The sequence below is a fragment of the Corvus cornix genome, chromosome 4, assembly GCF_000738735.6.
Source record: "Corvus cornix cornix isolate S_Up_H32 chromosome 4, ASM73873v5, whole genome shotgun sequence".
NCBI lineage: Eukaryota > Metazoa > Chordata > Aves > Passeriformes > Corvidae > Corvus > Corvus cornix.
This window is the reverse complement of record NC_046334.1, coordinates 1,813,110-1,831,852: the sequence shown is the minus strand read 5'-3', so window position 1 is coordinate 1,831,852 and position 18,743 is coordinate 1,813,110. Positions and strand designations below refer to the sequence as shown.

The 18,743-nt window shown below is 41.1% G+C and overlaps 1 protein-coding gene and 1 long non-coding RNA gene across 3 annotated transcripts; one reads left to right on the top strand and one right to left on the bottom strand.

The window, feature by feature from the left end:
• The first annotated feature begins 33 nt into the window (after positions 1 to 33).
• On the top strand, positions 34 to 16,869 carry ZGRF1 (zinc finger GRF-type containing 1). 2 transcript variants are annotated; one of them, XM_039550907.1, is made up of 28 exons: positions 34 to 75; positions 949 to 1,064; positions 1,185 to 1,265; positions 1,386 to 1,442; positions 1,900 to 2,085; positions 2,470 to 3,144; positions 5,568 to 5,666; positions 5,984 to 6,157; positions 6,415 to 6,520; positions 6,602 to 6,708; positions 6,914 to 7,058; positions 7,805 to 8,463; positions 9,533 to 9,671; positions 10,084 to 10,268; positions 10,390 to 10,577; positions 11,131 to 11,270; positions 11,348 to 11,494; positions 12,077 to 12,191; positions 12,316 to 12,575; positions 13,047 to 13,206; positions 13,833 to 13,910; positions 14,058 to 14,205; positions 14,470 to 14,597; positions 14,876 to 14,999; positions 15,286 to 15,462; positions 15,589 to 15,723; positions 15,829 to 16,090; positions 16,554 to 16,869. In XM_039550907.1, exons 2-28 carry the CDS (start codon positions 1,044 to 1,046, stop codon positions 16,667 to 16,669), a joined length of 4,812 nt encoding a protein of 1,603 aa, XP_039406841.1. In that variant the 5' UTR covers positions 34 to 75; positions 949 to 1,043; the 3' UTR covers positions 16,670 to 16,869. The 2 variants fall into 2 exon arrangements, with proteins under 2 accessions (XP_039406841.1, XP_019148572.2); XM_019293027.3 differs by lacking the exon at positions 34 to 75 and adding an exon at positions 4,819 to 4,901 and having other exon boundaries at positions 818 to 1,064; positions 2,470 to 4,507.
• LOC104696841 lies at positions 465 to 1,009 on the bottom strand. Its single transcript, XR_002048147.2, has 2 exons — positions 936 to 1,009; positions 465 to 655 (listed from the first exon to the last, which is right to left on the bottom strand). It is a non-coding gene; the product is annotated as an uncharacterized LOC104696841 (long non-coding RNA).
• Positions 16,870 to 18,743: the final 1,874 nt, after the last annotated feature.

Here is an 18,743-nt window from a genome sequence, read left to right as displayed (position 1 = left end):
CAGGCGGGCGCTGGCGGCCGGGAAGTTCGGAAAGGCTGCGGCCTGTCACCGTGGATCCCGATCCGGAGCCGCTGGGTAGGATCGGGGAGTGCGCCCGGCCCCCCGGGAGTGGCGGGGGCTACGGTGGCGGTCCCTCGGGGCACCGCCTGGGAGGCGGCGGCTGGCGGCTGAAGGGAGTGCTGGGTGAATGAAGGGCTGGGAGGGGGGCTGTGTGGAGGCAGCGGGTTTGGCAGCGGCGGTGTCCGTGTGTTCGGCGCGTCCCAGTGCCCGTGGCATTCCCTCGGCACTCATCCTAAGCGTTCGCATTGATCCAACTGCTCTAACAACTCGAGGAATAACTCTGTCCTAAAAGCGGTGGCCGTTTCCAGGGAGTTTCACCTTATGAAGCACCCAAGGAGGTGACAGCCATAGGAAACAGCGCGAATCTTTTCCCTTTTCGTCATATAAACTGTTTCTCCCTAATCCAGAGTATATAGAATTTTATTTTAAAATTTACTGCGGTCTAGCTTTAAATATGCAAAGAGGTTTGGCTTCACGGGGGGCTGGTTTGGAGAGTCAGTTATTTTTTGCATGAGTTAAACATGCGTGACCAACTCCGCACCTGTGACAAAATCCTTCTGGTGACGGCTTCTCTGGTTTTCTTTTGGGTTTTTTTCTGCAAGTAAATTTTTAATTCAGGTAATTCTGAATAAGAGTATTGAGAGTTGCCGGCCATTCATTTAAACAAATGAATTCGCATAAAAGCTAGAAAATATCTTGACATCTATTAAAAAAAGCGATTTTTGTTACCAGCAGTCTGTTAGATTGGTTTTGAGGTTTCTCTTTAAAATGCCCACAGCAGCTTTACCCCTGCTTTGATATCTACTGGTTCGATACTGTCTTTCATCTAACTCTTTTCTTTTGAGGGGAAAAGAGAAGTAATTTTTTGTCCATACCTTTCCTTCACAGTTCTGGTGCATCCTGAACGTTTCCCTGTCTCTCAGGCTGTGGGAAGATGTGGATATCTGTGAAATAAGGTGTTGGATGACTGTGTTGCCAAAACAATGGCCTCTCAAGAATTTACTGTGAGTGATTTTTAACACTCTGTACAATTAAGTAGGAATAACTTTAAAGACTGGAGCTGCTGAAGTATTTGAACATTTTCTTACTTGTTACTTTTTCAACATTTTACCTATTTAAAACAGGTATTATACACTCACCAAAAGATGAAAAAATCAAAAACATGGCAAGATGGAATTCTGAGGGTTAGAACTGGCAGAAATCAGGTGAAAATTCAGACTTAACACTGTTGGATTTAATATCATCTGCTACTGCTGGACTACCGGTGGCAGTCTAGTTGATCTGTGAAATAACTGGTTGTTTAAAATCTTATTTTTATATTGCAGGCTACCTTGTTTGATGATAAAGGACAATGTCTGGAGAGTATTTTTATAAAATCTCAGGTATATTTTGTTCGGAGTTGTTATTTTTTTATCTGTTGTGGTTTGTCTTTCAGGAAAAATTTCAAACTTAACTTGTTTGGTAGCTAAAATAGTAATTTTTCTTGTTGTTGGTATAAAATTCTGCTACAGTGCAAATAATTGAAAGGGAAAACAGCTTCTATTTATTGATAAATCTTACTGTTTCTGCAGAAGGTTTCATGGGATTTTTCTTCCTTTGGGGTAAAAACAGTGTATTACAGTGATATGTGAAAAAATCCTTGAAGCTAAGTGCTAATGCTTTTTAGAATATATATATAAGTAAAAGTATTATATGGCATCTATGATACAGTAGGTGTAAGTACCTGAATTTTTTACATGTAAGTACTTGAAAGACTCTATTTATTTAAAATAATTATATATATGTTTTTGTTTCTTATATAGTACTATTATGTACACACTGCTGCACTCTCCTTTCCAGGTGACTCCTGGAGATGATTTAGAAAGTGAGCGATATTTAATCACAGTTGAAGCAGTCAAAGTGAGTGAAAAGCCTTCTGAAGATCAGCCAAGGAAAGCAGAAACTCCAGCAGTGGATAGAAATGGTGTAAAACCCAGTCTTCTGCCCCCGAGACATCTCCCTGTTGGCTTGAAAAGGAAGTTTACGGTGCGTTTTTGTTCCAGGTTTTTATGTCTCGTATTTACATGTATTTTAAAACACAAGGGACACATATTCTCATGAATGGTGAATATATACATCATTTCTTCTTGCTCTTTTTTCCTTTTTTTTTAATTGAGCTGTAATCCAGAATGTGTCCCCTGTAGGTGTTTTTTCCACACTTAGGAAATTTGGTTTAGCAGGATTGCTGTTGCTGAGCCTGAAGTAAGAATCACAAGGGCTTGAGGTTTTTTCTATGCACCTGTGGAATCCCCATTTGGATTTGATCAGAATATATTTTCAGGCCATTTGGTCAGAATATAGTTCATGGAGTGTGCCCCATTTTCAACATTCGATTACAAAACATGGATTAATTTAAAATTTGTCTCCTAGGGGTTCCAAGGGCCACGCCAAGTTGAGAAGAAAATACCAGCAGCGGAAGATGAAGAAAAACCAACAGTGTTGCCTTTATCTAAGCAGTGCCAAGGGAGTTTTCCATCCCAGTTTTATATCAGCTCTCCATTATTCTCTACGATTCGCAAGAAGGATGCAGAAACAAATCCCTCTGCAGGCTTTCAGGAAGAGGGATGTAAGGACAGAGGCAGAGAACACATGTCTGTGTCCTCCCTGCTTTCAGCTCCATTTACTGACAGCTGTGAGGAGACAGAGAAGGAAAACTCTGATCAATTTGTTGTGAAGACAGAATCCCCTCTCCTTACTGGGCCCACTGATCCCAGGGCAGTGTCCCACCACATCAGGAGCACAGCACAGATAATTGCTCTCCTGAAGTCTAAACCAGCGCAAGGACACAGAGAGCAAACATCTGGAGTCACAGGTTGTCTTTCCACGTTTCAGACAGCAGAAAATGCAGATTTATATGACAAAGAAAGCCCTGTCCTAGCAGCTTTTTCAGGCAACCCTGCCAAAGGACTTATTCCAGATACTCAGCGCCTGCCTTTTACGCAGGGCACTGGAAGTGATAAAAAGGACTGGAATGCTGAAACGCTTCCAAATTCAGCTGAACAACCTGGTGCTGAAGTCGTCACAGGACAGAGACAAGACAAAAAGGTAAATAATTTAAGACAAGGTTTACAAGATCACTGCGACACTGATAGTTGCTTCCTACCTGAGTGCACCGTAAGTAGAATGAGTGACAGTCAGTTTGTTCCATCCTCAGGTGACATTTCACGTTCAGCAAGTCCAACCACCTTTGAAAACAATCCCTTTGGATACAGGGAGCAGCATTCAGGGACTGACAAGCTTAGAGAGAATTTATCTGTAGAGATGCAGAGTGAGCTTCATCCAAGACAAAATTCAGAGGGAGTGTCTAGTGACCCGGAGCTCTCTGGGGATGTGACATTGACAGAAGCTGGAGTTGTGAAGGAGGAGTTCAGTTTGCCTGGCAAAGACTGTAGTTCAGATGAGGAGCTGATGGAGGTTAACTTTAGCCTAATGGAGACTTTTGATTTTAATGACACAGACAATGAAGACATGTGTGAAAGAGAAGTGAAGGAGCTCGCTGAGGGAGACACACCTTCACAGAGCCCAGGTTGCCTACAGGGAGAAGATGTAGCACAAGATGCTGCCTCGAGGCTTCATTCTTGCTGTGAAGTAGAGACACACAGCAAAAATGAAGTCAAATGTTCAAGTTTTGATGGAGATGGGGGTACACCACCGCAACTTTGTGACAGTGATGCCAGGAGAACTGCAGAAGACTCTGCAAACCAGACCACAACTGAAGTGGCACTTTTAAGTGATGGACACAACATAAAAGAGATCAATGAGAGTCAATCAAGTTTTGAAGCCACAAACAATGAGGAGTATCTGGATGGCTGTGCAGCACTCACCATTAGTGGCACATTATGGATAAGAAACCAGCACTCTGATCTCTTGCCGGGTGACACCATTGTGAATGAATGTCACCCTGAAACCAGTGTTTTTGAGGCAACTGGAAGTATTCCAGGTATTTCTCCCAGCAGAATGATTTCTGCCATGGACAAAAAGACTGAGGAAGGAGTTACACAGTTTGGGTGCATGGAATCCCCAGATGTTGGCTCAGAGCACTTCTGGGGTACTAAGAGTGATGACATTAAACCAGGTAGCCCTCTGCTGGCTTTGTCACAAAAATCAGATCCTTTAGGAACAGGTTATTCATCTCCAGAGGAAACAGCAGTAGGAGACACTGAGTTGGAAAATGCATCTCCTGAAGCCTACAAAGGTGAAACAACAGGGGTGGATTGCCTGAAGTGCACAGCAGTGGCTGAGAATTCCTCAGGTCTCCCAGATTTGGTGAATGATATCGCTCTTCTGAGAGCTTTGACTCAGCATAGCACAGCATTAGAGAGCTTGCAAAAGATGGAGGAAAGTAACAGCGTGTTCTGTGAAACAGAGGCTTCTAAGGAGACACTTGAACCCCTTGAGAAGGATGAAGGTTCGGTCAGCTTGTATTTTAAAGTGAATTCTGTATGGCTGTAGCTGTTTGACTTCTGTACTCTCATTTCTCCTCATATTTAGAAATGCTCTTGGAATGATGTTTATGTAGGTTCCCTTGTGCAATTTTTACTGTGTAATGCAACATTGTGAGCTCCGTGTGTGTCTCTGTTTGCTCTCATTCAGTTAAATCCTAACTGTGCAATTCATTGCATGGGTAAGGTTTGCAAGACCAGTAAATATTCAGATGTTTTCAATTAAAAAAATCCAGACTGTTGACTGTAACTCACTGTGCTTTTCCATCTCTTGTAGCTACAAAAGAGTTTACAGAAATGCCTTACTCAGAAAGTTTACAGGCATCTTCCTGTTCATACTTTGATTCTCCTGGCCTTATGGTAACCAGTTTTTGACTACATATATTTATCTGTACAAGATAAATTCATTTTCCACCTGGCTCCTGGAATAAAATTCTTGGTTTATGGAACCATAGAGGTTGAGCTACAAATTGCTTAGAGGCATTGTTTCTGAAGCTGGTAATAAACAGAGGATGTCCTCTTGCCAATATTCAGGAGGCCTCATGTATAACAAGAAACATAATGCAAATTTTAGTATTTAGTAATGTTTAATATTCCATTAATATGTCTGGTACTTACTTCTCCTTCCCTACCCCATCTTTTACCACCTATTTTTTTTCACTGTCATTTTAAATACATGGCTTTCCTTGGAATTTTAGCATTCAGGTTGAAATACACTGGGACAACTGTTTGTGTTTGATGATTTACATTGATTTTTATCCAGTGCTGTTAACAGCCCTTTTTCTTTTTCAATCCATCTAAAGCTTAAAGAAAGATTTTAGATCAAATCTTTCTTTTTTTCCTGTCCTGTTTGAAAAGCAAATATAGTTTCTTATCCTGTCATGGATGGTCCTGGCTTCCGAATAAAAAGGCTGTAACTGAAACTGCTTCCTTTGTATAAATACAAGACATTTCTTAGCCTAAATTTTCACTTTAAATGGTTATTAAATTGTTAGACTAATTAGGTTCTGATACTTTTCTATGCAGCCCAACTGTGTGGACAGTTTATTACAGAAGACAGAGGCATATATTGTACCAATAGCAGCAGCCCAAAGAGACCCTGGGACATCTGACTGGCAACCAAAGGTACCGTTTCTGTGGAACTGAAGTATAATTAACAGTGTTTCCTAAATTTCAGTTAAATGGTTTGCTAATTATAATATATTACAATAAGTCCTAATAAAATTTTAACCAGTTCTCATAATTTTTAGTACAGTTCACTGTGGGAAGTTTCCCAGGGAGTGTTTTAAACTCAAATTACAAGGAAAAAAACCCAGACTTTTTTGTTTCTCTTCTGCAGTTCCCACCAGATTGTTTTTGTTGCATGTACACAAAGTACCTATGTAGATAGTTGCAGAGCAGTTTTCACTTCCTGTTAGTGATAATTCCAATGCCTTGTGTAGCCTGTTGCCTTCCAAGGGCACCAAGTGAAAGGATCAGCAGCTAGTGAGGTCATGTTGAGAGCTCCATGCTCCCAGCTAGGATGGCAGCAGCACCTGGAGAACATGGACTTTGCAGCTGAGACATTTTTCTCACCCCTCTTTTCGAGGAATTATGACCTTTATGGCTTCAGACAGGTAAAACATTTTTTTGTTTAGTTTTCTGTACTAACCTTAGTGCAAGAAAGTATCCTGTCAATTTAGGATAGAAAATAGTTCATTTTTAGACTGCTACAATCATAGCAAAATCAATTATTTTTACTTACCTTTGCCATAGAGCTTCGTAATGTGTGACTTGGTATTTTCTGCTCCTGTGATCAGCTGCACTTTGAAAAAAAGAAGATAAACAGTTTAATTTCTAACAAGCTTTTGCTTATGGGTTTTTTTTCATAAAGTCTCCAGGTTCCAGGAGCCTTCATAACGATGATGTTGACGTTATCAGAGAAGGGAATTTTCAAATGAAGCCTGATGCTATTGAAGAGCCAGGAATAAATGAATCCTGTAAGTGAAAGTAAAAGAAGAAGGGCAGTGATTGGCCTCAAAATTTCTGCATGACTTCAGTGCTTCATCTGTTTTTCCTAGCACTGGCATTGGATGTGTATCCTGAAGTGCCACCATGGACAGTGTCAGGCTCACCCTCACACTCTGACCTGAGACAAGCCCAGCGGACTGCCTGGGAACCTGGCAAGGTCTGGATTGACTGTCTCTTGCAGATAGTTTTGGTTTTATTTCCTGTGTGCTCATGGCAATTTCTTATTTTTGAAGATGTTTTAGCTGAACTCTGAGAGACGTTTCAGTTGTTTAGAATCACGAGAGGGGGAATAGTGGTAAAAAGAGCTGTAATCAGGGGTTTTTCCTAGTCATTCACTGGACATGTTAATTCTTCACCTGTAGATTTCATCAGCACTGACTTCCCCACTTGATCCAGACTCTACAGTTTCTCCAGCTTCAGGAAATGAGGAGACTATTGGAGACATCTGGGAGCCCCTGACACATGGGTTCTTACCAAGTGAACCAGAACTCCCAGACTTTTTTTTCAGTAAGAATTTACAGCTTATACTGGCACTTCACACTGTTTTAGCTGGAAAATCTCTGAGCACAACAAATTGGGCTATCATAGACAGTTACTCTGCCAATTATATTCTCCTAAAAGAGACTTCAGTAGAGGGATTTAGTTTTATTTAAAAAAATCAGCTTCTGATTTGGGGGCAAAAAGGCTGTAAGCTAAGCTTCTAAATCATATTTAGGTTTTTATTCACCTACGTTTCGTTGTCTTCCATATTCAGCTGTCCTTTGACCCACTTCATTTGACACCTATCAATGACTGTAACTATTGATAGTTAATTTAGTCAAAAGGATGCTTTTTGGTACTAAGAGCTTACTAATCTGCATTATTTAATATTAATTCATAGTTTTGTGGGTTATCTTTTGGAAAAAGCAGCAAATGTTAAACTGGGTGTTTTCTAGTTGGCAGCTGTCAGTGACATCAGATTAATGACCTCCAAAACACAGCCATGTTAAATAACAGTCTTTTATACAAACAGAGTGGCTACATAATGTGTTCTGAATATGGGGATTTAAAATAATTAAAATTGATTAAAAGAATCACACAAAATCCATCATGGTGTTTGGAGTTTTAGTGTAATACTGCACGGGCACAATCCAGAGAGCTTCCCAGTTAGAAGACAGGATGTAAAAGGAAGAACTTAGAATTCCTTCCTTATCTTTTTGTACACCTGAAGTGCCATCCCTAGGTGCTAGAAGTAAGCTGTAATTTGCCCACAGCCCGGGAGAAATCCAGCTCTCCAGAGGAATGCAGCCTCCCAAGACTGAAGCCCATGGTGAAACCACGAACTCCTTTTGTCACTCTTCCTGTCACCGAGGAGACTCCTGACGTGTTTTACCCCACTGAGAGCGAGGAGGTCCAGCGATCTTTGGGCTCTTCAGGAGGCAATTTGTGCAGCGAGTCAGTGGCATTTCCTTGGAGTGCTCCTGGCCCCGAGGACAGGAGTTACGAAACCTCTGTGTTTGGGGAGTACACAGAAGACAGACAAAGGGGATCTGTACCACCAGTGCTCCCTAATCTGACTGCCCAACACAGACAAAGCAAGTGGCTGAAGTATCAAAACAGTGCTCAGAGAGATCTGATCCCTGAAAACAGCGCTGACGGGGAAGAGAATGATGACATCTGTGCCCAGAGTGTCCTCAGAATGCTGCCGGGTGACACAGGAGAGGGCAGAGCCATGAATCCAAGTGCTCCCAGCTCTGCACTGCTGCTGCCAGCCAGGAGCTCAGCTGGGGAACGCTGTGCAAACAGCAGCCACCCAGATCTGGTTTCAGAGGGGAAGGTATTTTCCCTGCACTTAAGGCAGACACCTCTGGCTGCAGCCACACAAAAGGTGTTGAGTCACCTGAGCTGCCACAGTGGAACAGCAGACAGCCAGGTGTGTAACTGTTCAAGCAAACACAGCTATCACTGACACAAACACATTTCTCTGGCCAAAGTGACGGCATTTATCTGATTTCCTGCAAGGCCTTATCAGTATGATGCAATGTTGCTACCACTAGTGACAGAAAAACATGTATTTTTTAAAGTCCTGTGACTAATGCTTTGTAAAGGTAATTCCTTGGCACACACAGTGCCAGATTTAAATTTTTAATCTGAATGTTGATGGCAGGAAGATGAAAGAAAAGCTGTTGGGCTGTTTTGTCATCTGTAATTAGTAAGAAATTGTGTGCACGAAGGGCTTTTCTTAATTGTGGTATGAGCATCATTTTAATGAACACCTCTTTTTGCTTCAAGGCATCATCTCTGACTTCAAAATATTATAAATTCCTTCCGTTTTAGTTGTGTAAAAGTCAAGTTATGGCTTTGAATAAGCACCTAAAAATTTAGCACAGCTGTTTGTGACCAGTAGACAAATGGAGTAAATTGGGGGGAAACACCAAACCAACCACAAGTCAGGTTTTTAAAGTTGTCAGATGGTTTTGAGAGTTGAAGAAAATGTTGGCTTTTCCCTTTATTTTAATGTTTTTTGGTTCTTTAATACTGTCTGTCCAGTACAGTATTTGTGTGAAGTAGAGGTGAGGAAATAACTAATATATTTCATAAATACACTGGTATACACATCATGTGTGTTTTTATACAAATATATATGTGTATATATATATATGTAAAATCCATAAATACTGGACTTAAAAACCTTATGAAGACAGTTATAACTAATTGATTTCTGTGCAAAAATGGTGTTTAAAATGGGGTTTATGTGCTCCTTTCCCATGCCTAGTGGTGAAAAACATGATTTTGAACTACACAGTTTTCTTTAAAGCCTTTGGAAGTATTATCTGTGTTATTATAAATGCAGGCTGTTTGGCAAGGGGCAAATTTTAATCTCATGGTGCATCCTAAATGGCAGCCCAAGCTCTAGGGAAATGTATTTTTACGAATCTGCAAAATTTGTCTCATTCAAGGCCTTGCAGTTTTTAATGGTTTCTTTTCCTGGGTCTTTTTAGGACATAACAATTTCTGAGTTGTCTTTTCCTCCTGCGGATAAAGTGAAACATGCTAATCTTCCTAAAAGAAAGATTTCCATCCCAGCTGTGTTTCAGTCTCACACTCAATACAAACAGGTTTTTAAAGCTGCTCTGACAGGTAAGTCTCACACTGTGCTCTGTGAAATGCTGTCATTTTTAAGCATTGCGCATTAGAACAACAGGGTACATTTGATTTTTTATATATATACTGAAATATATTCAGTTTATACCCAAAGATTCCATGTACTCCCCAACATTGCAAAGACAAATCAAAAGGACAGTACACTTCTGTTCAACTATGTAACCTCCTGCAGTTTTCCTGTCTTAAGATTCCTAAGCTTTTTTTTCCCCCTAAGTTTTTCCAATAAGTGGATTTTGCAGGTCATATGGTTTATTTTATAATTCAGATTAAATATTTTGATTTGGGATGGAAATCTTCCAATGAAAATAGACTTGTTTGAGTGTTGTGTACCTGTGTAAGCATTTTAAGGCTGTGCTAATGATTCTGTTGTTCTCCTTTCCTTACCAAGAGCAATTGAACGTAATGCTGTTTGAGTTGGCCCAGAGACTGCACAATGCCCTCTCCAAAGTGGATATATCATTTTACACTACAGTGAAGGACAGGCAAAGCCAGAGCCAAGGAAGCTGCGCTCCACTCTGCAACCACATGCACCCTGCTAAGCTGGTGATGGTTAAAAAAGAAGGTCAAAACAAGGTGCTGTTTATTCCTTGTGTTTTTACACTTCTGGGGTGAAAGTGTTGGTCCACTGCTTTCTCTTTTCTTCTTGCTTGTTTTAGTGCTCATGGACTTTTTTTTCCCCTCCCTTCCCTTGCAGGGTCGTTTGTTCTATGCCTGTGATGCCCCAAAAGCTGAGCAGTGTTCCTTTTTCAAGTGGATTGAAGATGTGAATCCCACACAGACAAAATCCAGACCGAGCGCAGTGCTCCATGATACAAAAAGTATTGGGACATACCTCAGGAGTCAAAAGATTGCTGTCTATGAGGAATGTCAGCTTTTGGTGAGGTATCCTGAAATGCTGTGCACTTCTCTCAAGTGCTGTGTGAATTCAGGGACTATAAATATTCCACTAGCTTGGGATTTCAGCAGCATTTAGCACGTTTTCATTATATTTGAAGAGTAAAGATTTCTTTCTGTAAAGAAATGCAAGAGCCAAATTAGTGAAGGAAAAATATTGATAGCAATGGTATTTCTTTTTAGCAAGAATCAAAACTGCTGACCAGCAATTTCATCAAATGTTACAACTGTTACATTTGAATTATTGTTCATTTAATCATCAGTCAGAGAATTTGATTTATTCTCTACAAGATTCTAATTTTAATGCCAGAAGACATCTCAAAGGCTATTCTGTGCTGTTAAACTGTAGAGGAAACAATTTAATTGTGTCTGAATATGAGGGAATTTTGCAGTCAAGATAAATGTATTTAAAACTTGTTAATGGAAGATGATGTACAACCACTTGGTCCAATCTGTGGAGGTTTCTTATTTTTGGTGCTGAATCTAAAATATGTCGACTGTTTACATACTTTTTTTTTTTTTTTAAATTACAATTTCCCAGGAAAGCCTTTGAAATTCCAACACAGCGGTATAGTAAGTTCAAGAAATTTATGAATACACCTGCCAGCTTTGATGGTGACTCCAAAGCCAAATTATACCTGAAACTAAGCAGAAAGGAGCATTCTTCTCTCTACAGCAAAGGTAAGCACATCTTAAACATCAGATTTAAAGGGTGGCAGTAGGAGAAGCTTATGAGGACTCTGTGGTTTTTTTGGCAGATGACATCTGGGTTGTTTCAAAGACTCTGAACTTTGATCCCATCGATACTTTCATTGCAAGCAGTGCTTTCTTTGGACCATCCTCCAACAATGAAATAGAATTGCTACCACTGAAAGGCTACAGTCCCTCCAACTGGAGATCAAGCAGTGAGTTCCACAGCAAATCATTCAGAACTGTGGGAAACAACTATGGAAAAATCCAGCCAGCCATGAAGGATGAGTTTAGAATTTCTAAAATCTTGCACGTGATTTAATTCACAGTATTTTTTTTCCTTGTATGTTTGAATATATAATTTGAATACAGTAGGTAACACAATTAAACCTGCAAAGTAGCTGGTAAATTCCAAATGGGTGGGGAAGAAATGAGAATAATATAAAGAAAGTAGTAAATTATATAATATAATATACAGTGCAAATTGACTGTCAGAGTGTAAAGTAATGGGAATATGCTTTTACTGTCCTTGAAAAACAAAATACAGAAATCTCGAACAACTCACTGGAAAATTTATATTCATATAAAAAGCCATGTATTAAGTCTGTCATTCTGCAAAAGTTTCTTGGTTTTGCTGTTGAATAGAGCTAAAGCTTTGGGGTTGTTTTGTTTTGTTAATGAAGGAGATAGAATCACTTAATTACTCTTTTGGCATTTTATAATTCATTTATTTAGCTGCTTTGAAATTTCGGCTCATTTAATTTCTTTCTCGTTTTATTTTTCTGTGGCATTTCCAGTGTGTGTTCACGCCTTGCTGGTTTGTAATGCCAGTGGTGAGCTGGCAGCCTTAAGAAACATGGAGGAGCACTTCAATCCATCCACGTTACCACTAATCCCATATCTCCTGAAAATGTGAGTTACTGTTCTGTGGTACTGTGAGCAGGTCATAAAACAGCAGCAGTTCAGTAGAAATATCAGAACCACGAGATACAAATGATACCATATCACACCTTTTGGCTATTTTTTGGTTTCTTAGGAATTTTAATTCTGAAAACACTACGAAAAGAGTGAACAAAAGGAAATTTACCCCACCTGCCATGAGCCTGAAACGCTCAATGACATCTGGCCCTGTGAGCTCTGAAGTGGCAATGGGAGTGGCTGAAGAGATGATCCAAAGGTTCTCCCTGAACCCAGACCAAGCAACTTCATTGATTCACATAGCCCAGATGATGACCTCCTGTGAAAACCTCAAACCAGGGGAAGGACATCAGAGCTTGCCCATCACAATCATACGTGGTACACAGCCAAGAATTGTGACATTTGCTGCTATAGCATCTTTGCAAAAATGCTGATTAATGTGAAATGCCATTAATATGAAATGCCAGAATCAGCCCCTCTGATAATGACCTTGACATTAATACATCCATTCTGTCAGCACAGAGCTTTTGCTCCTTAAGTTTTCATTCTGCCTTTTGCAGGATTTCACAGAAGCATAAGAGGTTTTTCCTAGAAATATCTATACACAAAATCAGAGTTATTTAGTGTCTTCTGCTTCTTTCTTTTCATATTAAAAACACTTCTTATCATGTGTTTATCATGTTTTTGTAAGTGTAAGGTAACTGGTTACCCCTGGATACTGGGAGCTGCTGAAGCAAGCCCATGCAATGTTTTTACAGGAATCACAGCATAACTGAAGTTAAAGCAATTGATTCAAACTTTCTAGGAAATTTTCACTCATAACTTGGGCTTTTTCTTCCAAAATACCAGGTGTTTTTGGAGCTGGCAAGAGCTACCTGCTGTCTGTGGTGATCTTGTTCCTCGTGCAGCTCTTTGAAAGCAGTGAAGCTGTGCAGGGTCCAAGGGCAACTCCATGGAAACTTCTCATTGCTTCTTCCACCAACGTTGCTGTGGACAGGATACTGCTGGGGTGGGTTACTGAGGTTTTTACGGACTCTTCTTCCAAAAACTATAATAATGCACTTGCATGGTGGTGATAATTGCGTTGGTATTTCCTGTAAAACACATCAAAAACATTGATTTCTTTCCCTAAAAAGTGCCGCACACAGGCTTTAATTTTATCTCAGCTCTTTTGCACAGTTCAGAGAATGAAAGCTACACAAAACATTTACAGAAGACCAATATTAGGCTTTACTCTCATCAAATATACTATTAAAATTCATCATGACAAAGTAATACTGCTCAGGAATCTTTGAGATGTAGCAGTAGGGGAAGGAGCGGCAGAGAGAATCAGATTTATGAAAATTCAGCATGAAGTTAATATGAAATAAAAAACTCAAGGTTTGGAAGGAAAAAGGAAGGGAAGATACATGTGGAAGACTATGAGGGGGGAATCATCAAGGCATTAAGCATTTTTGAGGCAAATCATGATGAGGTAATTTATTTTGATTTTCTTGAATTACTGAGGTACTTCATCCCATTAATCAACGAAGTTTGTGTTCCTCCGTGTTCTGATGTGTCTTTTGAAACCACTTTTAAAGTTTTCAATATTTCTTTTTTCCATTTCTGTAATTTTTATCATCTCTTTCTTTAAAGTCTGCTCGATCTTGGATTTGAGGATTTTATAAGAGTGGGAAGTATAAGGAAAATCACGAAAGCAATTCTTCCCCATAGGTAAGAAAACCTCTTTGAAGGATCTGAAGCAATTTGGGGTATGTTAGCACATTGTTGTAAAGTGATGTTATGTATAAAGTATGATTCTTTTTCTAAGAACTGCTATTTTCAGTTACTGTAATGTATATTACAAAATCTTCTTTGAAGTTTACATGCAGGGTCAGGAAATGAAAATGAGCAGTTGAAAGAGCTGCTTGCTCTCATGAAAGAAGATTTGACTCCAGCTGAAAAAATATATGTCAGGAAGAGCATTGAGCAGCATAAACTGGGGACCAATAAAACTATTCTGCAACAGGTACAGTCAAAGAGATGAGATGGGAAAGCAGGGATTTGCTGTGTCTTATCCACAGGGCACAGCAAATGGAAACTGGGAATCCCCTCTCCTGGTTTTGAAAAATAAAGTGAATGTTAGGTTTGATTCCACAGGTGTAGCTTAGTGTCTTATTTCTAAAAATAAATTTAGGTGTATTCTCCTGCACAGAGGAGATGTGCTGCACAGAGATTAACTTTGAAATGATCATAACATTTTGCCTACCCATTTTCTCCTTGCTCATGGAAGGTGAAAGTGGTTGGAGTGACGTGTGCTGCCTGCCCCTTCCCTTGTCTGAACGCGCTGAGGTTTCCTGTGGTGATGCTGGATGAGTGCAGTCAGATGACTGAACCTGCTTCTCTCCTTCCCATCGCCAGGTACAGCCTTCCTGTGGGGCTTCAGCAGGGACACAGGCTCCAAATAGTGCCAAACTCCACACCTTTTCAAGGACATGAACCCCGAGGTCTCGCCTCAGAGAGCAAAAAGAGTGATTTCACATTGAGGCCTGCCCTTAGGTGTTATTAAACTGGGGTGGAGAAGGGAGGCTGATGGGAAGCAATGTGATCCAGAAACACAGCACACGCTTTGGTTATGAACAGTTTAACGTCCTTTTTAGAACACTTTTCTTTCCTTGTTTTTTCACATTCTTATTTAGGTTTCAGTGTGAAAAGCTTGTCCTTGTTGGAGACCCCAAGCAACTGCCACCAACTGTTCAAGGGTCTGAGAGTGTTCATGAGCAGGGATTGGAGCAGACTCTCTTTGATCGGCTCTGCTTAATGGTGGGTGCTGCTAAACACACCTTTGGAAAAGGTGGAGAGTGGAATTGTAGGTCCACTGAAGTCACTAGGGGAATTCTGGTTCGGCTGTCAGAGGATCAGTGTTTCAGCATTGCAAAAGATCATAAAATCACAGAATGGTTTGGGGTGGAAGGGACCTCAAAGGTCACCTAATCCAACCCCCCTGCCATAAACAGGGACACCTTCCACTAGACCAGGTTGCTCCAAGTTCCATCCATGTGAACACTTCCCCCTTCCCAGTCCTAATGTCTCTATCCTCGTTCTTTAGGGACATAACCCAATACTTCTCCGGACACAGTACCGCTGTCACCCTGCCCTCAGTGCCATCGCCAACGAGCTGTTCTATGAAGGGAACCTCATAGATGGGATTTCTGAGGAGGACAGGACTCCTTTATTGGAATGGCTTCCCACACTGTGCTTTTATAGCGTTCATGGCATGGAGCAAGTAAGTTGCTCAACACTTCTTTTATACTTCTTACATAAGAAGTCAATATTGTAGTTTTTCCTCCATTCCATTTCTTTTTACATTGTTGGTGTGAACTAATTTGGGAATCTTCTTCCCTCTTTCCAGATTGAAAGAGACAACAGCTTTTATAACATGGCAGAAGCTCATTTTACAGTCAAGCTCATCCAGTCTCTGATTGCAAGTGGAATAGAAGGAGCTGCTATTGGTGTGATTACCCTTTATAAATCACAGATGTATAAGGTTTGTATAATAAATCAATAATAAAAATCAATAAAGCAGTTTTCTTAAATGTACTTGTACACTGAGTAGCCAATCTCATCCCCTTCCCTGTTTCTTTGCCCACAGATTCAGAATTTGCTCAGTGGGGTTCACTCTGAGGCTTTTGAAGTCAAGCCTGTCCAGGTGTCCACGGTGGACGCGTTCCAAGGCGCCGAGAGGGAAATCATCGTCCTGTCGTGTGTCAGGACGAGGCACTTTGGGTTCATAGACTCGGAGAAGAGGATGAACGTGGCACTAACGAGGGCAAAGAGGCACCTGCTGATTGTGGGAAGTCTGGCCTGTCTGAGCAGGAACAAGCTGTGGGGAAGAGTAATTCATCACTGCAAAGGTAGTAAGTTCCTTTTCGGGGGTTTTTGAAATTGTGCGCCTCATTTTCTTTAATTAGACTATGTTTAATACACTTTAAGTTTTATATACATTATATGTGTAATAACATATAAAATATCTGGTATGTACACTAGAGCAACCACTACATTCATTACATATAAACTCTAATTTTTAATACTACGCAGAGTATCTAATATATCGCAGGAAAATGCAAGAATGTGCAAGTTGCATGTTTGCAGCTTTACCTGCAAACTCTTTTTATCCAGTAATGGGACCTTACCTGCTTGGCTGACATCAAAGAAAGCATCTTGTTAGTGACTGGATTCCAAAGAACCATTTTCCAAGCAGAAATATCACAGCTAGTTGGTCCTCTTGGGGAAATAGATGGTGGCATTGCCAGGGGCTGATTCCATGATGGATGCTGTAAAGAGAGACGTAATTATCCTGTTTATTGCTGCTTTTAGGATGGGAAAATGGATTACAACATGCAAGCCAGTGCGAGCAGCAGCTAAATGACATTCTCAAGTCTTACTCGGAGAATTGGCAGGAAGAAGAACTGAGTAAGAAAAAGGAAAAATAAAATAGGTGTTGATTTTGTGAACAAAATATTAACTGCTTGTCTGTAAAAATTACCAGAGCTATTGCTAATCTAGTATTTATTTAACGTGGGATATTTTTTTGGATCTCAGTGCACTGACACTTCTGCTTAAAGAACACTGATACTTGTGTTTATGTGAGTAAAAATGAATAAAGTGACTTCATTTGGTTGATAACCATAAATAGAGTGACTTTAGCTGCTTGAGAAGTGACATTCTTTTATCCTTACAATGTAGCTAATTGTTTTAGTGATATTTCATTGTTCTTCGGATTAAACAATATGGTACTTCAGAACAATTCTGTCACCTTCCATATTTACAGGTAGGTCACATCCAGGAAGGAGCTTCGGCTAAAACAATTAAAAGGCCCCTTCCCAAGCTCTTGGGAAAACCTTAAGCCCCTTCCAGTGCCTACAGGGGCTTCAAGAGAGCTGGAGAACAACTTGTCACAAGGGCATGGAGTGACAGGACAAGGGGGAATGTCTTCACCTGCCAGAGGACAGGTTTAGCTCGATATTAGGGATAAATTCTTTGCTGTGCGGGTAGTAGTGAGGCACCTGGCACAGGTTGCCCAGAGGAGCTGGGACTGCCCTATGCCTGTAAGTGTTCAAGGCTAGGCTGGACGGTGCTTGTGAGCAGTGCTGCGGTGGTGTCCCTTCTGCCAGGTGCCAGACACCGGGAATTCCCCATTTGCTTCCCAATTTTCCTGATCCCGGGTGCCTCAGTCCCCCGGGGTCCCGCCGCCCGCCAGATGGCGCCGCGCGCGCGGCGGAGGGAGCCGCCCTGGCGGTGATGCGCCCCTCCCGCCAGCCCGCCACAGCGACCGCAGCACCGCTCCGCCCTGAGGGGCAGCGCCGGCTCCTTCCGCCGGGGGAGGGCTGAATAGCGCCTTTAAATTACTGCTGACACCTCTGTCCCAGCTCCCTAAAATCTCAATCAACAAGCCATTAGAACTCAACGGGAGTAAAACTAAATCCTCGTTTAAGTGTATTTATCCGCTCTCTTTTCTCTCTTTCAAATGCTAAATCCATTTCAGCATATGCCCCTTCTTTCTCTCGCCTTTCTCTAAAGACTGGCAGCCCGCACTACTCTTGTAAATATGAAAGATGCTAATCATATGACATATCACGTCTCAGTCGGAGCCTGGAATAAAGCCTTGAGATTTGGGATCATTGCCTCCAGACAACAGCTTCATCAGCCGGAAAGTTGGGTTTTTTTCTCCTTTCCTTCAACTCTCAATCCCTTCTTTGTCTGAGGGAAAATGCAGCCAACTCGAGCCACCCTGGCCATATGGTTCACTCTGTGTTTTCTTAGTTGAATCCTGAATTGTTTGTGACTTGCGAAGGGCTTTTTTTTTTTTTTTTGGAAGTGTGTATAAAGACATAGAAGAGGCTGCCTGGACCGGGGTGGCTCTGCAGGATAACTCCATGTTCTTCATGTGTTCCCTTTCAGCCACATCACCACACAGTCAAAAAGTATAAACCTGCAGACACGCTTTATACCAATAACCTGTTCCAGGTATCTGGTATTTTTCCCCTTCTGGGCAAAAATATCCAGGTGTTTTTCCCTTTTCTGAGGGAAATCCTTTCTTGAAACACCATTTGTATCTTTACTCACCTCTGTAAAACAGAGTTATTGCTCACTGGCAAATCCCTTCTAGAAATGCCTTGACTAAGAGAAGCCCCCAAGTATTCTGAGTAAGGAAAAGTGGCTTTTAAGACTTGTATAAATTAGGAGCTGAGTGAGTTCGGCACACCTGAGTTTGGATATCCCCCTGTTTGATAGCCAGCCTGCCAAATTTTCTTTCTCTCTTTCCTTACACAACTCCCCCCCCCCCCCCCCCAAAAAAGGCCCTTTCACCAAATCATTAAATTCTACAGAGGTGGTCAAGCTAGTCCTGCTTTTCAGGCGTTCAAGAAAGAAAAGGGTCCTTGAAGTTTAGAAGATGCCCAAGGAAAACTCATTGAATGACATCAAAAGAATGAGTTTCCATAGCTGTTGAAGCACGAGAGCCGTGTAGCTGCACAAAGGCGGGTTGGGGCAGTGGGACTGTCCCAC